Source organism: Acanthochromis polyacanthus, chromosome 15 (genome assembly GCF_021347895.1).
Source record: "Acanthochromis polyacanthus isolate Apoly-LR-REF ecotype Palm Island chromosome 15, KAUST_Apoly_ChrSc, whole genome shotgun sequence".
Lineage (NCBI taxonomy): Eukaryota > Metazoa > Chordata > Actinopteri > Pomacentridae > Acanthochromis > Acanthochromis polyacanthus.
The window spans coordinates 29641599-29659185 of record NC_067127.1 but is presented as its reverse complement, the minus strand read 5'-3'; the positions used below and the strand labels follow the sequence as shown (position 1 = coordinate 29659185).

The following is a 17587-nucleotide window of genomic DNA, read 5'->3' as shown; positions in this document are numbered from 1 at the left end:
AAAAATGTAATGGTATGCCTTTCAAAAACCTGCTGGCACTAAATCCAGTGGCACATTTTCACATCTGTTTCACTGGTTTCTATTTGATAAAATCTGAAATTAAATCAAAATTAAAAATATGAAAGGCTTTTTTACTCCCACAGTTTGCATGGATGAAAGTTTAAAATACAAAGACAGACAATGTTTTGTTCTGGTGGCACCACAAGAAGAAAAACTCTCTTCCTAAAGAAAAATGCCCTAAAATTCTCTGTAGCAGTATTTTTGTTGTTGTTTTTTGTTCTTTTTACAGCTGCAGCCTTTGTGTTTAATTGCTGGGATTTAATGCAGACTGGTTTGTCCCTTCACATAATGTAGAAATCTTACTGCAGACATCACTCACTTTCGCATCTCCATCCTCTTTTTAAGGTATTTTTTTATAGTCCTTTCATTCTGTAACAATTTAAACTAAATAGCACATGCAAATGAACATGAACCCCATGTTACATCAGTCAGTCATAATGATAAAGCTTTAAAGATTGATAAAGCAAAGTCAAACTGCCTCCTCCGTCTTCTTTATGTGAGGATGGAAAGCACAAACAGAATTGTGAGCAGTCGATTTGCAGTCAGTTTGACACTGAGCAGGTCGGCTCCTGTTGTCTCGCCTTTAAACTCGTGTTAATTCCATCTTTGCTCCTTGAGAACATCCTGCGACTTTAATCCTCCATGTTTCACTCAGACAGAACACAGAACTCTGTAATAACAATCAGTCCTCATAAATGAAGATGTTGGTTTTACAGCAGCAGGTTCGTGTCGGCGGAAAATCTCTGAATACAACAAAGGGATCAGGTTCAGTCGGAGTGTTCGGGTTTAAAGTGCAGACTGTTGGCTAACGAGGGGTAAACTTCATTTCTCACTTGACTTGGAGAACCCACGGACTCTGACAGTTCTTTGGTTCAGAGCTTCTAATGCTTCTAACACCAAAGAGGATTCATCTCTTTATAATCTGGAGAAATGTTGACCTTTTCTCAGGACAAACTTTGCATTTTTATCTTTGGTTTGGTTTCAATCTGTGGCTCTAAATGAACACAGTCTGTAGAGGAAACACAAATATTTTAGAATATTTGCAGCTGTATGTTTTTACTATATTGTCATTGTCATTTTTTAATGTTACTTTGTCAGTTTCTGTACCTACCAGGTATTCTGCTGATGTTCATGTAAGTGACAGACTAGTTAATCAGGCGTCAGTTGATTAAAAGATGCTACTCTGTGCTGATAAACAGACAAACCTAAGAATTCCCCAACTTGTCCTGTAGTGGTTTGCTTTTTTCAGGAACAAGAAAATAACACAGAAATAGTCTTTTGTGGCTTCACTAATGTTAAATCTATAGAATTAAATGAAGATTTCTTAACATAAATCTTTCTTTCGGGTGTTTCTGTTTTTGCTTTGTGAAAACAGACAAAAATGTCAGAAAATAGTGAAAAATCTGTGTTTTTCCAGTTGATGTTTCTGACTTTTCTGACACCAGTAATCAATATTTTCATCATCAGTTATTAACTTGATTGGTCTGTAAATATGTCAGACAACAGTGAAAAACATGGATCAGTGTTTTCTCAAATGTCCTGTTTTGTCTGAAGACCTTAAGTTGTCACTGTCTTTTTTTTGTTGTTGTTGTTGTTGTTTTTGTGCTGTTTTAAGGTCCACTGAAATTTTATTTTTCATTCATAGGTTCTGTTCATACAGAATTTTTTAAAAATTATATGTGGACATTTCTTTAGTTGATAATTGTTTAAATATGGAATTTAATGTACTGCAGACTGATTGCAGATCTGTCAATGCAAACAGTGATGATGCAGGTGTTTATTCAAGTTCTTTTTTTTTTAGGTTGATGCTACGGGTACGGACCCGTACCCGTAGCATCTGTACTAGAGGTACAGACCCGTACCCGTAGCATCTGTATTAGAGGTACCGACCCGTTAAGGTCACTGAAGAGCTGGCGCCGGTTAACTACTATTTGCTGCACATTACAGGCAGTTTATATGAATGACTTTGACGGCGAACATTGTATAATTTAACCAAAAATACACCGTCTCCTCTCACACTGTAGACATTGCAGTTTTTACGCTTTTAGACGCCGTGTATAAATTGTTTGAAGTCCAGCTCCAATTAAGTAGTTTACCGCGTTCAGTGGTGGAAGCGGCTGACGAACTCCATTGCAAATGTTCCCATTTAATTTCGGACGCTAATTTACAAGATAAAGTTAAGGATGTCGAATATGAAACAATTTTAACTCCTGTTGTATTTTCACTCACTGTAGGCTCATTTTTCACTGCTATATGAAGTCCTGCACCTCTATGGAAACCAGACAACCATGACTAGGAGAGAGAACTCAGAAATGTCTTTTTAAAAATAATGAAGCATTGAATTTCATTGATTTAATTCTGTAAAAAACATAGTGGCTCTACATAATATAGCTATTTAACTACTTGCATTTTAAATTTGCTTCCATACTTGTCTGCTGTGTAAACACATCCTGCAGTTCAGTTGAGAAGTCTCTGAATTTTCGTCTCGTAACTGTTGGTCGCAGCTGAGTCACTAATGGCTTCGTAACTGCTTCAAGGAGAGCTGAATGTTTCGGTTTTTGCGGATTCCAAATAGAATAAATGTTGTTTTTTTAAACAGAAACAAGGTATATTGAATAAAATGATTTTGAGAGGATTAGATTAGGAAAGTCCTGATGCCTTTAAGGACCCTTGGAAAGTTGAAAATGGGATAGTCGTGTTATTGTAACTTCTGTCATGAATGTGTGTAATTTTAACATTTTTTTAAAAGATAACGTGTCTTTCAAACCCACTGGCAGGTTTTGTGATCCCAAGAGTGAAGCTTCCAAGCCAGAAGCCGACTTACATCGACTTTGTTTTTACTAATTGCTCCTTTTGAGATTAGAGTAGTAAGCTGTTGCAGTAAAACAAAAGGTACATGCAAAGAAAAAATGTCTGTAATCAACAGTTTAACACACATATTTTAAAGGAGACCGGTGTTGGTGCGACGTTTAGTCTGTCTTGAAAACAGTAGGAAACCTGCTGCTATTTGTGTTGATATTTCTGATTTTGTCACATTCAGCTTCAGTTTATTTCCATGTATTTGTTGCGTAACTGAGCTGTCACATCTGCCTGTCGATTCAGGGACGAATATCTGCAGTAAATCAGAGCGTTAAATGACCCTGAAAATCCCTCAGAAATAATCACATCCTCTTCATTCATGTCTCCTGCAACAAACCTTCATAGAGGGTCCTATCAGGCATCATTATTTATGTTTGTTCTTCAAAACGCCAATTGTTACACTAGCACAGAGTGATTTTGTTTTCTGTGAAGTCAATAAGTGGCTCCTAATCATAGAGAAACTGCCTGTGTACTCAATAAAAACAGGAAACAGGCTCTAAAACTGCAAAAAAAAAAAAAAAGTTTATTAATATTTGCACAATTTTGCTATGCTGTAATATGTGATTGAAACAAAATATAGTCTATATGACTCTTAACATAAAATAAAACTGTGAAAAGTGTCTTTAATGCCATATACAGTGGGTACGGAAAGTATTCAGACCCCTTGAAATTTTTCACTCTGTCATTGCAGCCATTTGCCAAAATCAAAAAAGTTCATTTTATTTCTCATTAATGTACACTCAGCACCCCATACTGACAGAAAAAAAACATAAATGTAGAAATTTTTGCAAATTTATTAATAAAGAAAAACTGAAATATCACATGGTCATAAGTATTCAGACCCTGTGCTCAGTATTGAGTAGAAGCACCCTTTTCAGCTAGTACAGTCATGAGTCTTCTTGGGAATGACGCAACAAGTTTTTCACACCTGGATTTGGGGATCCTCTGCCATTCTTCCTTGCAGATCCTCTGCAGTTCTGTCAGGTTGGATGGTGAACGTTGGTGGACAGACATTTTGAGGTCTCTCCAGAGATGCTCAATTGGGTTTAGGTCAGGGCTCTGGCTGGGCCAGTCAAGAACGGTCACAGAGTTGTTCTGAAGCCACTCCTTTGTTATTTTAGCTGTGTGCTTAGGGTCATTGTCCTGTTGAAAGGTGAACCTTGGGCCCAGTCTGAGGTCCTGAGCACTCTGGAAGAGGTTTTCCTCCAAGATATCTCTGTACTTGGCCGCATTCAGCCTTCCTTCAATTGCAAACAGCCGTCCTGTCCCTGCAGCTGAAAAACACCCCCACAACATGATGCTCCCACCACCATGTTTCACTGTAGGGATTGTATTGGGCAGGTGATGAGCAGTGCCTGGTTTTCTCCACACATACCGCTTAGAATTAATACCAAAAAGTTCAATCTTGGTCTCATCAGACCAGAGAATCTTATTTGTCATAGTCTGGGAGTCCTTCATGTGTTTTTTGGCAAACTCTATGCGGGCTTTCATGTGTCTTGCACTGAGGAGAGGCTTCCGTCGGGCCACTCTGCCATAAAGCCCCGACTGGTGAAGGGCTGCAGTGATAGTTGACTTTGTGGAACTTTCTCCTATCTCCCGACTGCATCTCTGGAGCTCAGCCACAGTGATAAATGGTAAAATGTAAGTGGTTGTATTTATATAGCGCTTTTATCCAAAGCACTTTACATGATACATCACATTCACACACTGATGGCGGAAGCTGCCATGCAAGGCACTAACCACAACCCACCAGGAACAATTAGGGGATCGGTGTCTTGCTCAGGGACACCTCGACATGAGCTCGACGGGCCGAGGATCGAACCAGCAACTTTCCAGTTACAAGACAGCCACTCTACCCACTGAGCCATGCCGCCCCGCCTGGCTAGTGATCTTTGGGTTCTTCTTTACCTCTCTCACCAAGGCTCTTCTCCCACGATTGCTCAGTTTGGCTGGACGGCCAGGTCCAGGAAGAGTTGTGGTCATCCCAAACTTCTTCCATTTGAGGATTATGGAGGCCACTGTGCTCTTAGGAACCTTAAGTGTTGCAGAAATTCTTTTGTAACCTTGGCCAGATCTGTGCCTTGCCACAATTCTGTCTCTGAGCTCCTTGGGCAGTTCCTTCCACCTCATGATTCTCATTTGCTCTGACATGCACTGTGAGCTGTAAGGTCTTATATAGACAGGTGTGTGCCTTTCCTAATCGAGTCCAATCAGTTTAATTAAACACAGCTGGACTCCAATAAAGAAGCAGAACCATCTCGAGGAGGATCAGAAGAAATGAACAGCATGTGAGTTAAATCTGAATGTCGCTGCAAAGGGTCTGAATACTTCTGACCATGTGATATTTCAGTTTTTCTTTTTTAATAAATTTGCAAAAATTTCTACATTTCTGTTTTTTCTGTCAGTATGGGGTGCTGAGTGTACATTAATGAGAAATAAAATGAACTTTTTTGATTTTGGCAAATGGCTGCAATGACAGAGTGAAAAATTTCAAGGGGTCTGAAAACTTTCTGTACCCACTGTATTTTAATGCATCTAAATAGTTTGTCTTTTTTCCGTGCATTGTTCCAGGTGTTCTTCATTTTAAAGTGATGACTTCATGTTGTTTACATGATAATAGAGGAACATAAAAATCTTACAGCTGCTGCAGGAAGAGTTAAATAAATTTCCCCATCCCAGTAAAACTCAGAAAAAAAGTGTGAAAACAAAAACGGTCAGTTTTGAAGTCACTCAGCTGTGTCTGCAGCTGTTTGCTTCCTCTTTGTGTTTATATGTTTCAGTGTGAAGCCCTTCACGGTTTCTGGTTTTTGGAGGCTGTAAATAAACTCAGTTCTGTTTTTTTAATTTCGTTTCAGCCCAAACCCACCAAGGGCCGGATGAGGATCCACTGTCTGGAGAACGTGGACAAAGCTCTGCAGTTCCTGAAGGAACAGAGGGTTCATCTGGAGAACATGGGCTCCCATGACATCGTGGACGGAAACCACCGCCTGACGCTGGGCCTCATCTGGACCATCATCCTCCGCTTCCAGGTAAATAGTCCAGGATCAGGTGAACTCCATGGGTCACCTTAGCGGATTTAGTCCGTTGAGTCATTTTGTATCCTCAGATGTGTTGAAGAAGGAGGTATACAAAATGGTTCCTTTGTGGTAAAGCATAGTGGTGCTATTTTACATCCCAAGATGAGGTGAACTTATTCAGTCTCAGCTGAAATTAGAAGGATACTCTGAAGATTTGCTGTGTTGAACCATTTTGCATCCCCTAATGTGTTGAATAATTGTTGTCAGATTGGCCTCCAGAAGGTAGAAACCATTATTCTTTTGTGTTAAAATATAGTAATGCTCAGTCTGTTGAGCCATTTTGTGTCTCAAAATGAGTTCAAGTCAGATCAACCCAAGAAAGGATAAACACATGCATTGATATATTTTTTTTAAAATCATTTTCAGCCATGATTTTGAATTCCCAAAAGTTAAATGATCATGTACCCTTTGTGTTAAAGTGTAATGGTGCTATTTTGCTGGTGCTTTGCATGCTGTTGAGCCATTTTGCATCCTAAGAACAAATGTCAAGTCTAACAGACACCCAAGAGTTATCAAATTTAATGAAATTTGGATGACAATAGGGCAAAAAACAAATGGTGCACAGGGTATCATTCCCATCCAGGATTTTGCATCCCCAAAAGGTGAATAATCAACTGTGATCTAAGTATTTGCCTAACTGATTGTAGGCTCCTCATGGACATGATATTCCCTTTATGTTTAAGGGTAATGGTGCTATTTTGCATCCCAGGACAAGGTGAAAGTTTGAAATCAGAAGGACTCTGATGATTTGGTCATTTTGTCCACTGAGTCATTGAGTCATATGGCAACCCAAAAATCTACATTATTTGTATGTATGGAAACAGATATATAAACATTACTGTCCCTAAAAATGAAACGTTGCTTTATTTTCTGATATATTAAGAGTTGTCATGTACACACGTGGACAAAATTGTTGGTACCCCTCAGTTAAAGAAGGAAAAACCCACAATTCTCACTGAAATCACTTGAAACTCACAAAAGTAACAATAAATAAAAAAATTTTGAAAATTAAATAATCAAAATCAGCCATCACTTTTGAATTGTTGATTAACATAATTATTTAAAAAAACAAACTAATGAAATAGGGCTGGACAAAAATGATGGTACCCATAACTTAATATTTTGTTGCACAACCTTTTGAGGCAATCACTGCAATTAAACGATTTCTGTATTTGTCAATGAGCGTTCTGCAGCTGTCAACAGGTATTTTGGCCCACTCCTCATGAGCAAACAGCTCCAGCTGTCTCAGGTTTGATGGTTGTCTTCTCCAAATGGCATGTTTCAGCTCCTTCCACATATGTTCAATGGGATTCAGATCTGGGCTCATAGAAGGCCACTTTAGAATAGTCCAACGCTTTTCTCTCAGCCATTCTTGGGTGTTTTTGGCTGTGTGTTTTGGATCGTTGTCCTGTTGGAAGACCCATGACCTGCGACTGAGACCAAGCTTTCTGACACTAGGCAGCACATTTCTCTCCAGAATGCCTTGATAGTCTTCAGATTTCATCGTACCTTGCACACTTTCAAGACACCCTGTGCCAGATGCAGCAAAGCAGCCCCAAAACATTACTGAGCCTCCTCCATGTTTCACCATAGGGACAGTGTTCTTTTCTTCGTATGCTTGGTTTTTGAGTCTATGAACATAGAGTTGATGTGCCTTACCAAAAAGCTCCAGTTTGGTCTCATCTGTCCAAAGGACATTCTCCCAGAAGCTTTGTGGCTTGTCAACATGCATTTTTGCAAATTCCAGTCTGGCTTTTTTATGAGTTTTTTTCAGCAGTGGTGTCCTCCTTGGTCGTCTCCCATGAAGTCCACTTTGGCTCAAACGACGACGAATGGTGCGATCTGACACTGATGTACCTTGGCCTTGGAGTTCACCTTTAATTTCTTTGGAGGTTGCTCTGGGCTCTTTGGATACAATTCCAACGATCCGTCTCTTCAATTTGTCATCAATTTTCCTCTTGCGGCCACGTCCAGGGAGGTTGGCTACTGTCCCGTGGGTCTTGAACTTCTGAATAATATGAGCCACTGTTGTCACAGGAACTTCAAGCTGTTTAGAGATGGTCTTATAGCCTTTACCTTTAAGATGTTTGTCTATAATTTTTTTTCGGATGTCCTGGGACAATTCTCTCCTTCGCTTTCTGTTGTCCATGTTCAGTGTGGTACACACCTTTTCACCAAACAGCAGGGTGACTACTTGTCTCCCTTTAAATAGGCAGACTGACTGATTATGAGTTTGGAAACACCTGTGATGTCAATTAAATGACACACCTGAGTTAATCATGTCACTCTGGTCAAATAGTTTTCAATCTTTTATAGAGGTACCATCATTTTTGTCCAGGCCTGTTTCATTAGTTTGTTTTTTTAAATAATTATGTTAATCAACAATTCAAAAGTAATGGCTGTTTTTGATTATTTAATTTTCAATAAATTTTTATTGTTACTTTTGTGAGTTTCAAGTGATTTCAGTGAGAATTGTGGGTTTTTCCTTCTTTAACTGAGGGGTACCAACAATTTTGTCCACATGTGTATATTACTTTATAATTCACTGTGATTTGGACAATTTGCACTTATTTTTCTGCTCTTTATCTGCTTATTGAATGAAATGACAGTCAGAAAAATGCCCCCGGAAACAGAGTGTGACGCTGTTTTACTGTATGTCGTGATGTTGGCATGTCGCCGAGGGCTGATGTCATCGTCAGAGACAGCAAACAGTTGGGGAGAATGGGTGAAAGGGATTTAGCTTTTATAAGCTTTGAGGATTAAAAAAAAACAACAAAGTCTTTAGTGGTTTTAAATCCGGCGGCAGAGTGAAATGGAGCCAAGTGCAGATTGACAGAAGGACTTGAGCTTGTGTCATGTTTGCTTCTTCGCTGCTGATGCCGGTTTGTGGTGATGTGATGTGTTCAGGCTGTCAACTGATGGATGTCAACCAATGAAGGTGAGATGGGACGCTTGTGGAAACTGATGACATTTTCTGTAGAGCAAAGAAGTGTCTGGAAAACATGGACATTTTAAGACATTTATCTGTACAAAGAGACGATATTATTAGAACAACTTTTAGAGCTGTTTTTAGAGTGTGACAGTGAAGATGGTTTTAGAAAGTGTGGACATTTTAGTAAAGTAATGACATTTCTATGAAATAGAGGGTAGTTTTTGGAGCTGGGGACAGTTTTAGAAAGTAAAATTGTTGTCGAAAGTAAAGACCTTTTTAGAAAGTAAGGGCATCTTTTCACAAGATGTGGGTGTTGTTTAGAAAGTAATAGTCTTTAGAAGTGAGGGCATTTATTAAAACCATATTTTTGTACAATGTGGACAGTTTTCTTCATGTACTGTTGGTATTTTTAAAGAATGTGGACATCTTTAATATGTGAGGACATATTTGGAAAATTTAGATGTTACAACATTATCAGAAAGTGAGGCCATGTTTAGAAAGCAAGGACATTTTTAGAACACTTTTTTTTTGCTTTTGTTTTTGGACAGCATGTAGTTTTAGAAGTGTGGGCATGTCTTAGGAAGTGAAGATATTTTCACTATCTGTCAAATGCTTTTAGAGAGTTGATTTTTTTGGAAGGTTTAGACAATTTTAGAAAGAAAGGACAATATCTTTAGATAGTAAGGATATTCCTAAAAAGTGTGGACATTTTTAGAGGGCGATAACATCCTCAAGAAAGAGAATATATCTTTAGAAGTTTAGAAGCTTTCAGTCATCAGCATGGTCATTTTTTGAAACTTGTGGGTGTCTTTACAATGTGTGGACATTTTTAGAGAGCAAGGATGTCTTTATTAAGTGAGAACCTTTTAGGAAAATGAAGATATCTTTAAGAGTAAAGTCATTTTTAACCATCAGTGTGGACAATCTTCATAAACTCTGGAAATCCTTAGAAACGTGAACAGCTGACAGATATCTTCGCTATCTGCCAAGTGTTTTTAGAGTGTGGACATTTGTAGAAGGTGTAGACATCTGTAGAAAGTAAGGACATTGTCTTTAGGCAGTGAGGATATTCCTACAAAATGTTGCCCACAAAACATGTGGGCTTCTTTAGAAGCTCTGTACAATTTTTTAGAAAGTGTGGATATTTTTAGAGACCAAAGACATCCTCAATGAAGTCAAGATGTCTTTAGAATTTTCAAAACTTGTGGATATCTTTAGAAAGTGTGGACAATTTTTAGAACGTGCAGACATGTTTGAGAGAGAAATGAGAACTTTAGTAAGAGCATTTTTAGTAAAGTGAAGGTATCTTTATAAGTTAAATTATTTATAACTATTTTTAGAGAGCAAGGATGTTTGTTCCAAAGTTACAACCAGAAATGTTTAGAGAGTGAAGAGATCTTTAGAAATTTGGGACATTTCCAAAATGTGAGAACACTTTAGAAAGCAAGGACATTTTTAGAACAGATTTTTCCACATTTTTAGAAATTGTGGGCATGTTTCAGAAAGTGAAGACATCTTCTATTAAGACATCTATTAAGTGTTTTTTAGAGAATGTGGACATTTGTAGAAGGTGGAGAGAACTTTAGAAAGTAATTAAAATTGTCTGTAGGTTGTAAGGATATTTCTAGAAAGTGTGGACGATTTTGAAGAGCAAATACATCCTCAAGAAAATGATGATATCTTTAGAACTGTAGAAACTTTCAGTCATCGATGTGGACAGTTTTCAGAACTTGTGGGTATCTTTAGAAAGTTTGGACATCTTTAGAGAGCAAGGACGTCTTTATTCAGTAAGAACCTTTTCAGGAAAGTGAAGATATCTTAAAGAGTTAGGTCTTTTTTAACCATCAGTGTGGACAATTTTCATAAACTCTGGACATCCTTAGAATTGTCAGCATCTGACAGCTATATTCACAGTCTGTAGAAATTTAGAAACTCTTCGTCCTCAGTGTGGACAATTTTCAATACTTGTGAGTGTCTGTAGGAGGTGTGGACAATTTTTAGAAAGTGCGGACATGTTTGAGAAAGTGATCCCACGAATGTTTGGACATTTGTAGAGAGTAAGAACATCTTTATTAAGAACATTTTAGAAAAGTGAAGATATCTTTAAAGTTTAAGACATGTATAACCATCAGTGTGGACAATTTTCAGAAACTACAGACATCCTTAAATAGTCATTTATAACCATTTTTAGAGAGCAAGGACGTTCGTTCAAAAGTTCCAAACAGTATCTTTAGCGAGTGAAGGGCTCTTTTCACAAAATGTGAGAACACTTTAGAAAGCAAGGACATTTTTAGAACACATTTTTCCACACTTTTAGAAATTGTGGGCATGTTTCAGAAAGTGAAGACATTTGCACTGTCTATGAAGTGTTTTTAGTGAGTGTGGACATTCTTCAAAGGTGTAGACAACTTTAGAAAGTAAATAAAGTATCTTTCGGCAGTGAGGATATTCCGACAAAGTGTTGACCACAAAACTTATGGGCGTCTTTAGAAGCTGTGAACAGTTTTTAGAAAGCCTGAACATGTTTAGAGATTGAGGGCGTCTTTATGAAGTGAGAACATTTTAGGAAAGTGAATATATCTTTAAAAGTTAAGTCATTTATAACCATTAGTGTGGACAATTTTCAGAAACTATAGACATCCTTAGAAGCTTCTTTAGAAGGTGGGGCAGTTTTTTGAAAGTTTGAACATTTTTAGAATGTGGGGACGTCTTTATTACGTGAGAACATTTGAGGAAAGTGAAAATATCTTTGAGAGTTAAGTAATTTTTAACCACCAATGTGGACAATTTTCCATTTCCAATCCTTAGAAACTGTCAACATCTTAGGAAAGTGTAGACATTTTTTGAGAGTATGGAAGTTTTTTTTTTGAAAGTTAGAACAAGAAACTTTCAGAGAGTGAGGATATCTTTAGAAAGTTAGAACATCTATAAAATGTGGAAACGGTATTAGAAACAGAGGACATTATTAGATAGTATGGACTTTATTTTTCTGGACAGTTGACAGTTTTCAAAAAGTGTGGCTTTATCTTTCTGAACTGAAGATAACTTTAGAAGATGTACATCTGTAGAAACCAAAGACATCTTTAGAAGGTTTGAGTGTTCTTAGAAAGTGAGAATGAAAAAGAACAAAAAAACTTCAATGATCCTTCAAGGCCAACAGTTTTGTGATAGTTGCAAAATTTTTAAATATTTAAAATGAAATCAAATGAAAAAATAAAGAGCAAATGGAGGAATTTTACAAATTGTTGGCTGCAGGAAGAAAAGTTGTCTTTTGAGGATGTCTTTAGCAATTCAGGACCTTTTTAGACAATGAAGATAACTTTAGCCATCATTAGAAAGCAACGACTTTCATTTTATAATGGTTTCCTCACTTTTAGAGCATTTTTTATTGGTCTTACCTCCTTCAAAGATCTGTTTACGACGTCAGAGTGCTTTTGATTGATAATATGGAGAAGGTTTCAGAATTGTTTTACGAATTTACATTAGAAATTCCTGAAAGGTTAATGAAGTACAGATGTTGGCGTCCAGGAGAACACCGGAACAAAGTGTGGATGTTCTGGTTAGTTGTCATGCTTTCAAGGAATCTGTTTGACGATTTGACATCAAGAAACAGAGGGTTAAAGTCAGGACGACGTTATTTTGGACTGATTCATACATGAGTCTGAAAAAGTAGGTGCTGATATGTTTGATGGTATGGAAGAAAAGTCTCGTGTTTTCTTTCATGTTTGCTTTAATGTGTGTTAGAAGCATTGATGCTGTGTTCAAAATCTGTAGAGAAAAACAGAAAAAGCACCAACTTTTAGCTCAAGAATACCGAGATGCCTTCATATATTCATCATCTAATATTAAACATAAACTGCATGTCTAGCTAGTGCTTCTGTGGTTGTTATTATTTACAATCTTGTTGATTAGATTAAAATTAATCAGATTGATGGCTGACGAATTATCCTTTTGTATCCCTAAAAAATCTGTTCAAATTCATGGTGGTGTGTTTATTTTCATTTGAAGCCATCAAAGCTGTGGCCTAACTTTGGTTTGCTGACTCACAAAGACAATTACAAACAATATCAGACTCCTGATATTAAAAATAAATGTATCCACTGAGAAGTGACCTATTTCAGAATAAAAGCTTCTTGTACGTCTGTGTGTCTCAGATCCAGGACATCAGTGTGGAGACAGAGGACAACAAGGAGAAGAAGTCGGCTAAAGATGCTCTGCTGCTCTGGTGTCAGATGAAGACCGCAGGGTAAGTTTAAATCAACCATCAGTCAACTGTAATAAGATGAGGTAATTAAAATCAGCAGAGTGAAGCTGACAAAATACAAAATGTCTTGTTCATGTGTAGATATCCGAACGTCAACATCCACAACTTCAGCACCAGCTGGAGAGACGGGATGGCCTTCAACGCTCTCATCCACAAACACAGGTAGGAGCTGCAACCACAACAAAACCCGCACATCTCGGATAATGAAAGATAATTTATTAGTAATGTTGATAATTAATAACAAAAAATTACCAGCAGCCCTGCAGCGGATGTCAGATCAGGTAAATTAACTGTATCCAGGCTAAATGACACAATTAAGCTATTTTGGTAGAAATGGCGAAGAATATTGCAGCAGAACTGAAAGAAACATGAGAACAATAGGCTAAAAGCAGCATGTGTTTCCATAGACCTGATTTTATGCACATTTTCAGTTTGCACATAAAAAAACCTGAAAGAAAATGCAAGAAATGTGCATTAAAGGTCAAAATATTCCCTGAAAAGAAGACAGCTTATGAAAGGAAATGCTTCAAGATGCTGGTACCATAAGTTTGGTTTCCATTAAAATGTAGCATAAATTTTGAGAAAAGAAAAAGTTAAATAAGACCTGTTCAGTGCCGTTAAGCCTCTACAGAAGAAGACAACAAACTGCCGCCTTCTTCGTTTTCACCCTCTGAACTCCATGCAGTTTCTTGGTAATTTTGTTGCTGCTTCTGTTATATTCTTACTCACTGTGGGATCATTTTTCACTGCAATATAAAGTCTTGCACCTCTCTGGAAACAGCAGATCCACGACTAGAGGTAGAGAGAACTCAGACATGTCTTCTGTGTAGCATGTCACACATATTGTAGATATTTTACTACTTGCATTTTTCAATTATTTCCTTTCTTGATACCTTCCCACTCTGTGTAAGCACACTCTGTATTTCAACCAAAAACTTCCTGAAGTTTTGTGGCATGACTGTTGGTCTCAGTTGAGTGACTAAAGTTTTCTCAGTTGTAATAAATACTGGAAAATTCTTTCTACGCAATTTGGTTAAAGCAAACTGGTTATTTTGAGGAATTTTTCAAACGACACATCTAGAAAGAAGTTGCGCGAGTAGTTTGAGGACCATTAGAAAGTTGGAAATCTAAGAATTCTTGCAGCTTCTGACTGATAAATTGTGTCATCTTGGCAATTACTTTAAGTTTTTGGTTTCAGAGGGTTAATCAAATAGAAATACATGAAAAATGACCACCAAGAAGCTTCCTACACAGTAACTCCATCATCACAGCGACCTTTGTGTTCATGTCTCTGCAGATTCTCAGCTGATCGTCAGCAGACTGCAGATTCCTTCATCCACGTTAAACAAAATAAAGCTCATATTCAGAACAGACGGCCACAAAAACATGATTCATTTTCTAAAAGTAATCTAATTTTGTTTGTGGCTGAAGTCGTTCCAGCTCCGTGCTGTGATTGCTGGTCATTTCTGGACGTCAGACTTGACCTGCATTCATTGTTTTCTTTTCTGTTTAATGGGGAAAATTGGAATGACCACATGTTGGTCACAAGTATTGAATGAGCTGAGGATGATGTTATTATGACCTCAGGCATCAGAAGAATCTGAAAAATGTGAGCTAAAAGAAGAACTGAGAATTAGAGTTTTAGCCAGAGACACTATTGGCTGTTAAACCTGTAGGGAGAGTTCATATTGTACAATAAAATAATATATGTGAGGTATTTTGAGAGCTGATTGCAGTGTTTTATTTTTGTCTCAAACATGTGATTTTGACCCATTTTAGACCAACAAAATACAAGAATTGTATTCCTGGTGGAGCTGCAAAGGCTATGAACGTATTTGTTCTTTATTGTATAGGTTGTAGGGGTATGTAGCCTTAATATTTCCACTTTTAACCTTTCTGTTGTTTGTTTTCTTCAGGCCAGACCTGATCGACTTTGACAAGCTGAAGAAATCAAATGCTCACTACAACCTACAGAATGCCTTTAACCTGGCCGAGCAGCACCTGGGCCTCACCAAGCTGCTGGACCCTGAAGGTAACAAACGGCACAGACTCACATGGTTTATCACTACACAGGATATGTTGTTATTAATATTCTTCTTTCTGCAGACATCAGCGTGGACCATCCTGATGAGAAGTCCATCATCACCTACGTGGTCACCTACTACCACTATTTCTCCAAGATGAAGGCCCTGAAGGTGGAGGGGAAGAGAATCGGAAAGGTGACAGAAAAGCTATTTGTTGTCAGCTCAGCAGATGTTGCATTTACTGACCCCTGTCTGCACACATGCACATTACTGAATGAAAATTTAAATTTAAATGCCTCTAAAAGTCAGAAAAAGCTCAGACAGCAGTCAAAACTGAGCACAAATGAATCAGTAAGAGTAAAAGGTGTCAGAAAAAATCTGAATTTGAAGCTATTAATCAAATTCTTTAACTTTATCTTTCAAAACATGACAACAACTAAGCAAATACAAACTAAAACATAATATTTAAAGTTATCACCTAATTATTACTTTTAATGAGTTATGTTTTCATTAAGAACAAGAGAGAATGTGTTTAATTTGACTTTAGCCACTTTACATTATTCAGGCTACACAGATAATATATTTAATGGTAACACAACGATGAAAAAGCACATATAAATATCTTTACACATCCAGTCAAAATTATTTAAGTTTGTGTAGATTCATAAAATTAACGAATACCTTGATTAATTGTCTTTTGTGTTGCGTCATTTTACATATTTATCTTTTGAAGCAGAGCGGCAAAGTATGTTAAAATTTTACATCATTAAATAGCAATTATTAAAACACAACAATATTTACAATCAGCACTACAATAAGGCAAGAGAAGTTATATTTACACATTTAAAGTTCAGATTAACTTAATACATTTTTTTCATTCTGATTTACTTTAACACTGATATAAACAGTGAAACATTATCCAGGAACCAATTCATCGCAGAAATATTACAAATCACGTCCTTTTCACGTCCATGCTGTTGTTTTTCCATCCTCTGTGTTTTGCAGGTTCTGGATAACGCCATCGAGACGGAGAAGATGATCGAGAAGTACGAGTCTTTGGCGTCTGACCTGCTGGAGTGGATCGAACAGACCATCATCATCCTCAACAACAGGAAGTTTGCCAACTCTCTAGTGGGAGTCCAGCAGCAGCTACAGGCCTTCAACACCTACCGCACTGTGGAGAAGCCGCCAAAGTCAGTAGAACACAGTAAAACCAACTTTAAACTCTATTAAGGTTTTAAAATGAGTCTCCATCAAATGGTAACACACAACATGATGCTCATGAAGTGTCATTAAAATATATGCACCTCCAATTATTTCACCTCTTTTGACTGTTTTTCAACATTGGATTGTAGACAATTTAATTTGAAATTTTTGATCAGGATTTACAAACCAAGACTGAAGCATGGTGGTGGCAGCATCATGATGTAAAGCACGGTGGTGTCACCGTCATGATGTGAAGCACGGTGGTGTCACCGTCATGATGTGAAGCAGGGTAGTGGCAGCATCATGATGTGGGGATTCTTCTCAGCCGCAGGCCCTGGAAGGCTTGTCAAGGTAGAGGGTAAAATATAAACTGCAAAGCATAGAGTAGTCATAGAGGACATCCGGATGCATTCCACTAGAGAAATGTAACTCTTTTTTTTTTTTTTTGAAAGTTCTTGTGAAAAAGAAAAAAAATCTACCAGAATTTTATGTTGAAAACCATTTAAAGATGAAAACTTTAAAGGATTGTGAATGCTTTATATCGGCTCTGTTTTTTTATTTAATTCATTCATCACTGGTTATTATGTACGTCATAAACAAACACTCTACATCTGCTTATAAATAATAGAAAAAAAGACACCTTATGACTACAGAAATTGCCTAAGAATTTGCAAATTTCTGAGCTTTTCTTGATATTACAATGATTTCATGAGATCTTTTTGTTCATGCACAAGTAAATTACAGGAGTTGCTAATAGATAATTTGGTTACTTTTAATGACGCAAATTTGCAAAAGTCTGAAAAAAATATTGTCTGAAAACTTGACAAGTCATATAGTGAGATATTACTAATCCTTTTCACGAAGAAACAAGTCAGCTGACATTTGATAATTAATTGATGAGTTGTCAACTAGTTTTATCCTCCTCTCTGACAAAAAGCTGAGTATCTTTTAATTGTGCACAAAGAAAGACATTTGAGGATTTTCCGACATTTTACAGACCAAACAAGTAATTGATTAATCGTGAAAAATAATCAACACATTCATTTAGAATGAAGATAAGCATTAGGTTACAGCTCTTGATGTCGGAGACAGTTAAAAAAAATAAAAACACGTCTAGAGGCTGTACTGCTGAATATTCTTCTCACAAATAAGAGGATCAAACATT

General features: G+C 37.2%; 2 protein-coding genes across 5 annotated transcripts in view; both read left to right on the top strand.

The window, feature by feature from the left end:
• Positions 1–17587, top strand: part of sptbn1 (spectrin, beta, non-erythrocytic 1) — a 196083-nt gene that overhangs the window by 124777 nt on the left and 53719 nt on the right. For all 4 annotated transcript variants that reach the window (XM_051959560.1, XM_051959559.1, XM_051959558.1 and 1 more), the window contains 6 exons: positions 5775–5948; positions 13083–13174; positions 13274–13354; positions 15109–15224; positions 15299–15411; positions 16222–16409. In XM_051959560.1, the coding sequence (XP_051815520.1) occupies positions 5775–5948; positions 13083–13174; positions 13274–13354; positions 15109–15224; positions 15299–15411; positions 16222–16409 (764 nt within the window). The remainder of the gene's footprint in view (positions 1–5774; positions 5949–13082; positions 13175–13273; positions 13355–15108; positions 15225–15298; positions 15412–16221; positions 16410–17587) is intronic.
• slc30a6 (solute carrier family 30 member 6) overlaps positions 1–17587 on the top strand; it is a 580472-nt gene that overhangs the window by 534080 nt on the left and 28805 nt on the right. The gene's annotated exons all lie outside the window — the stretch shown is intronic.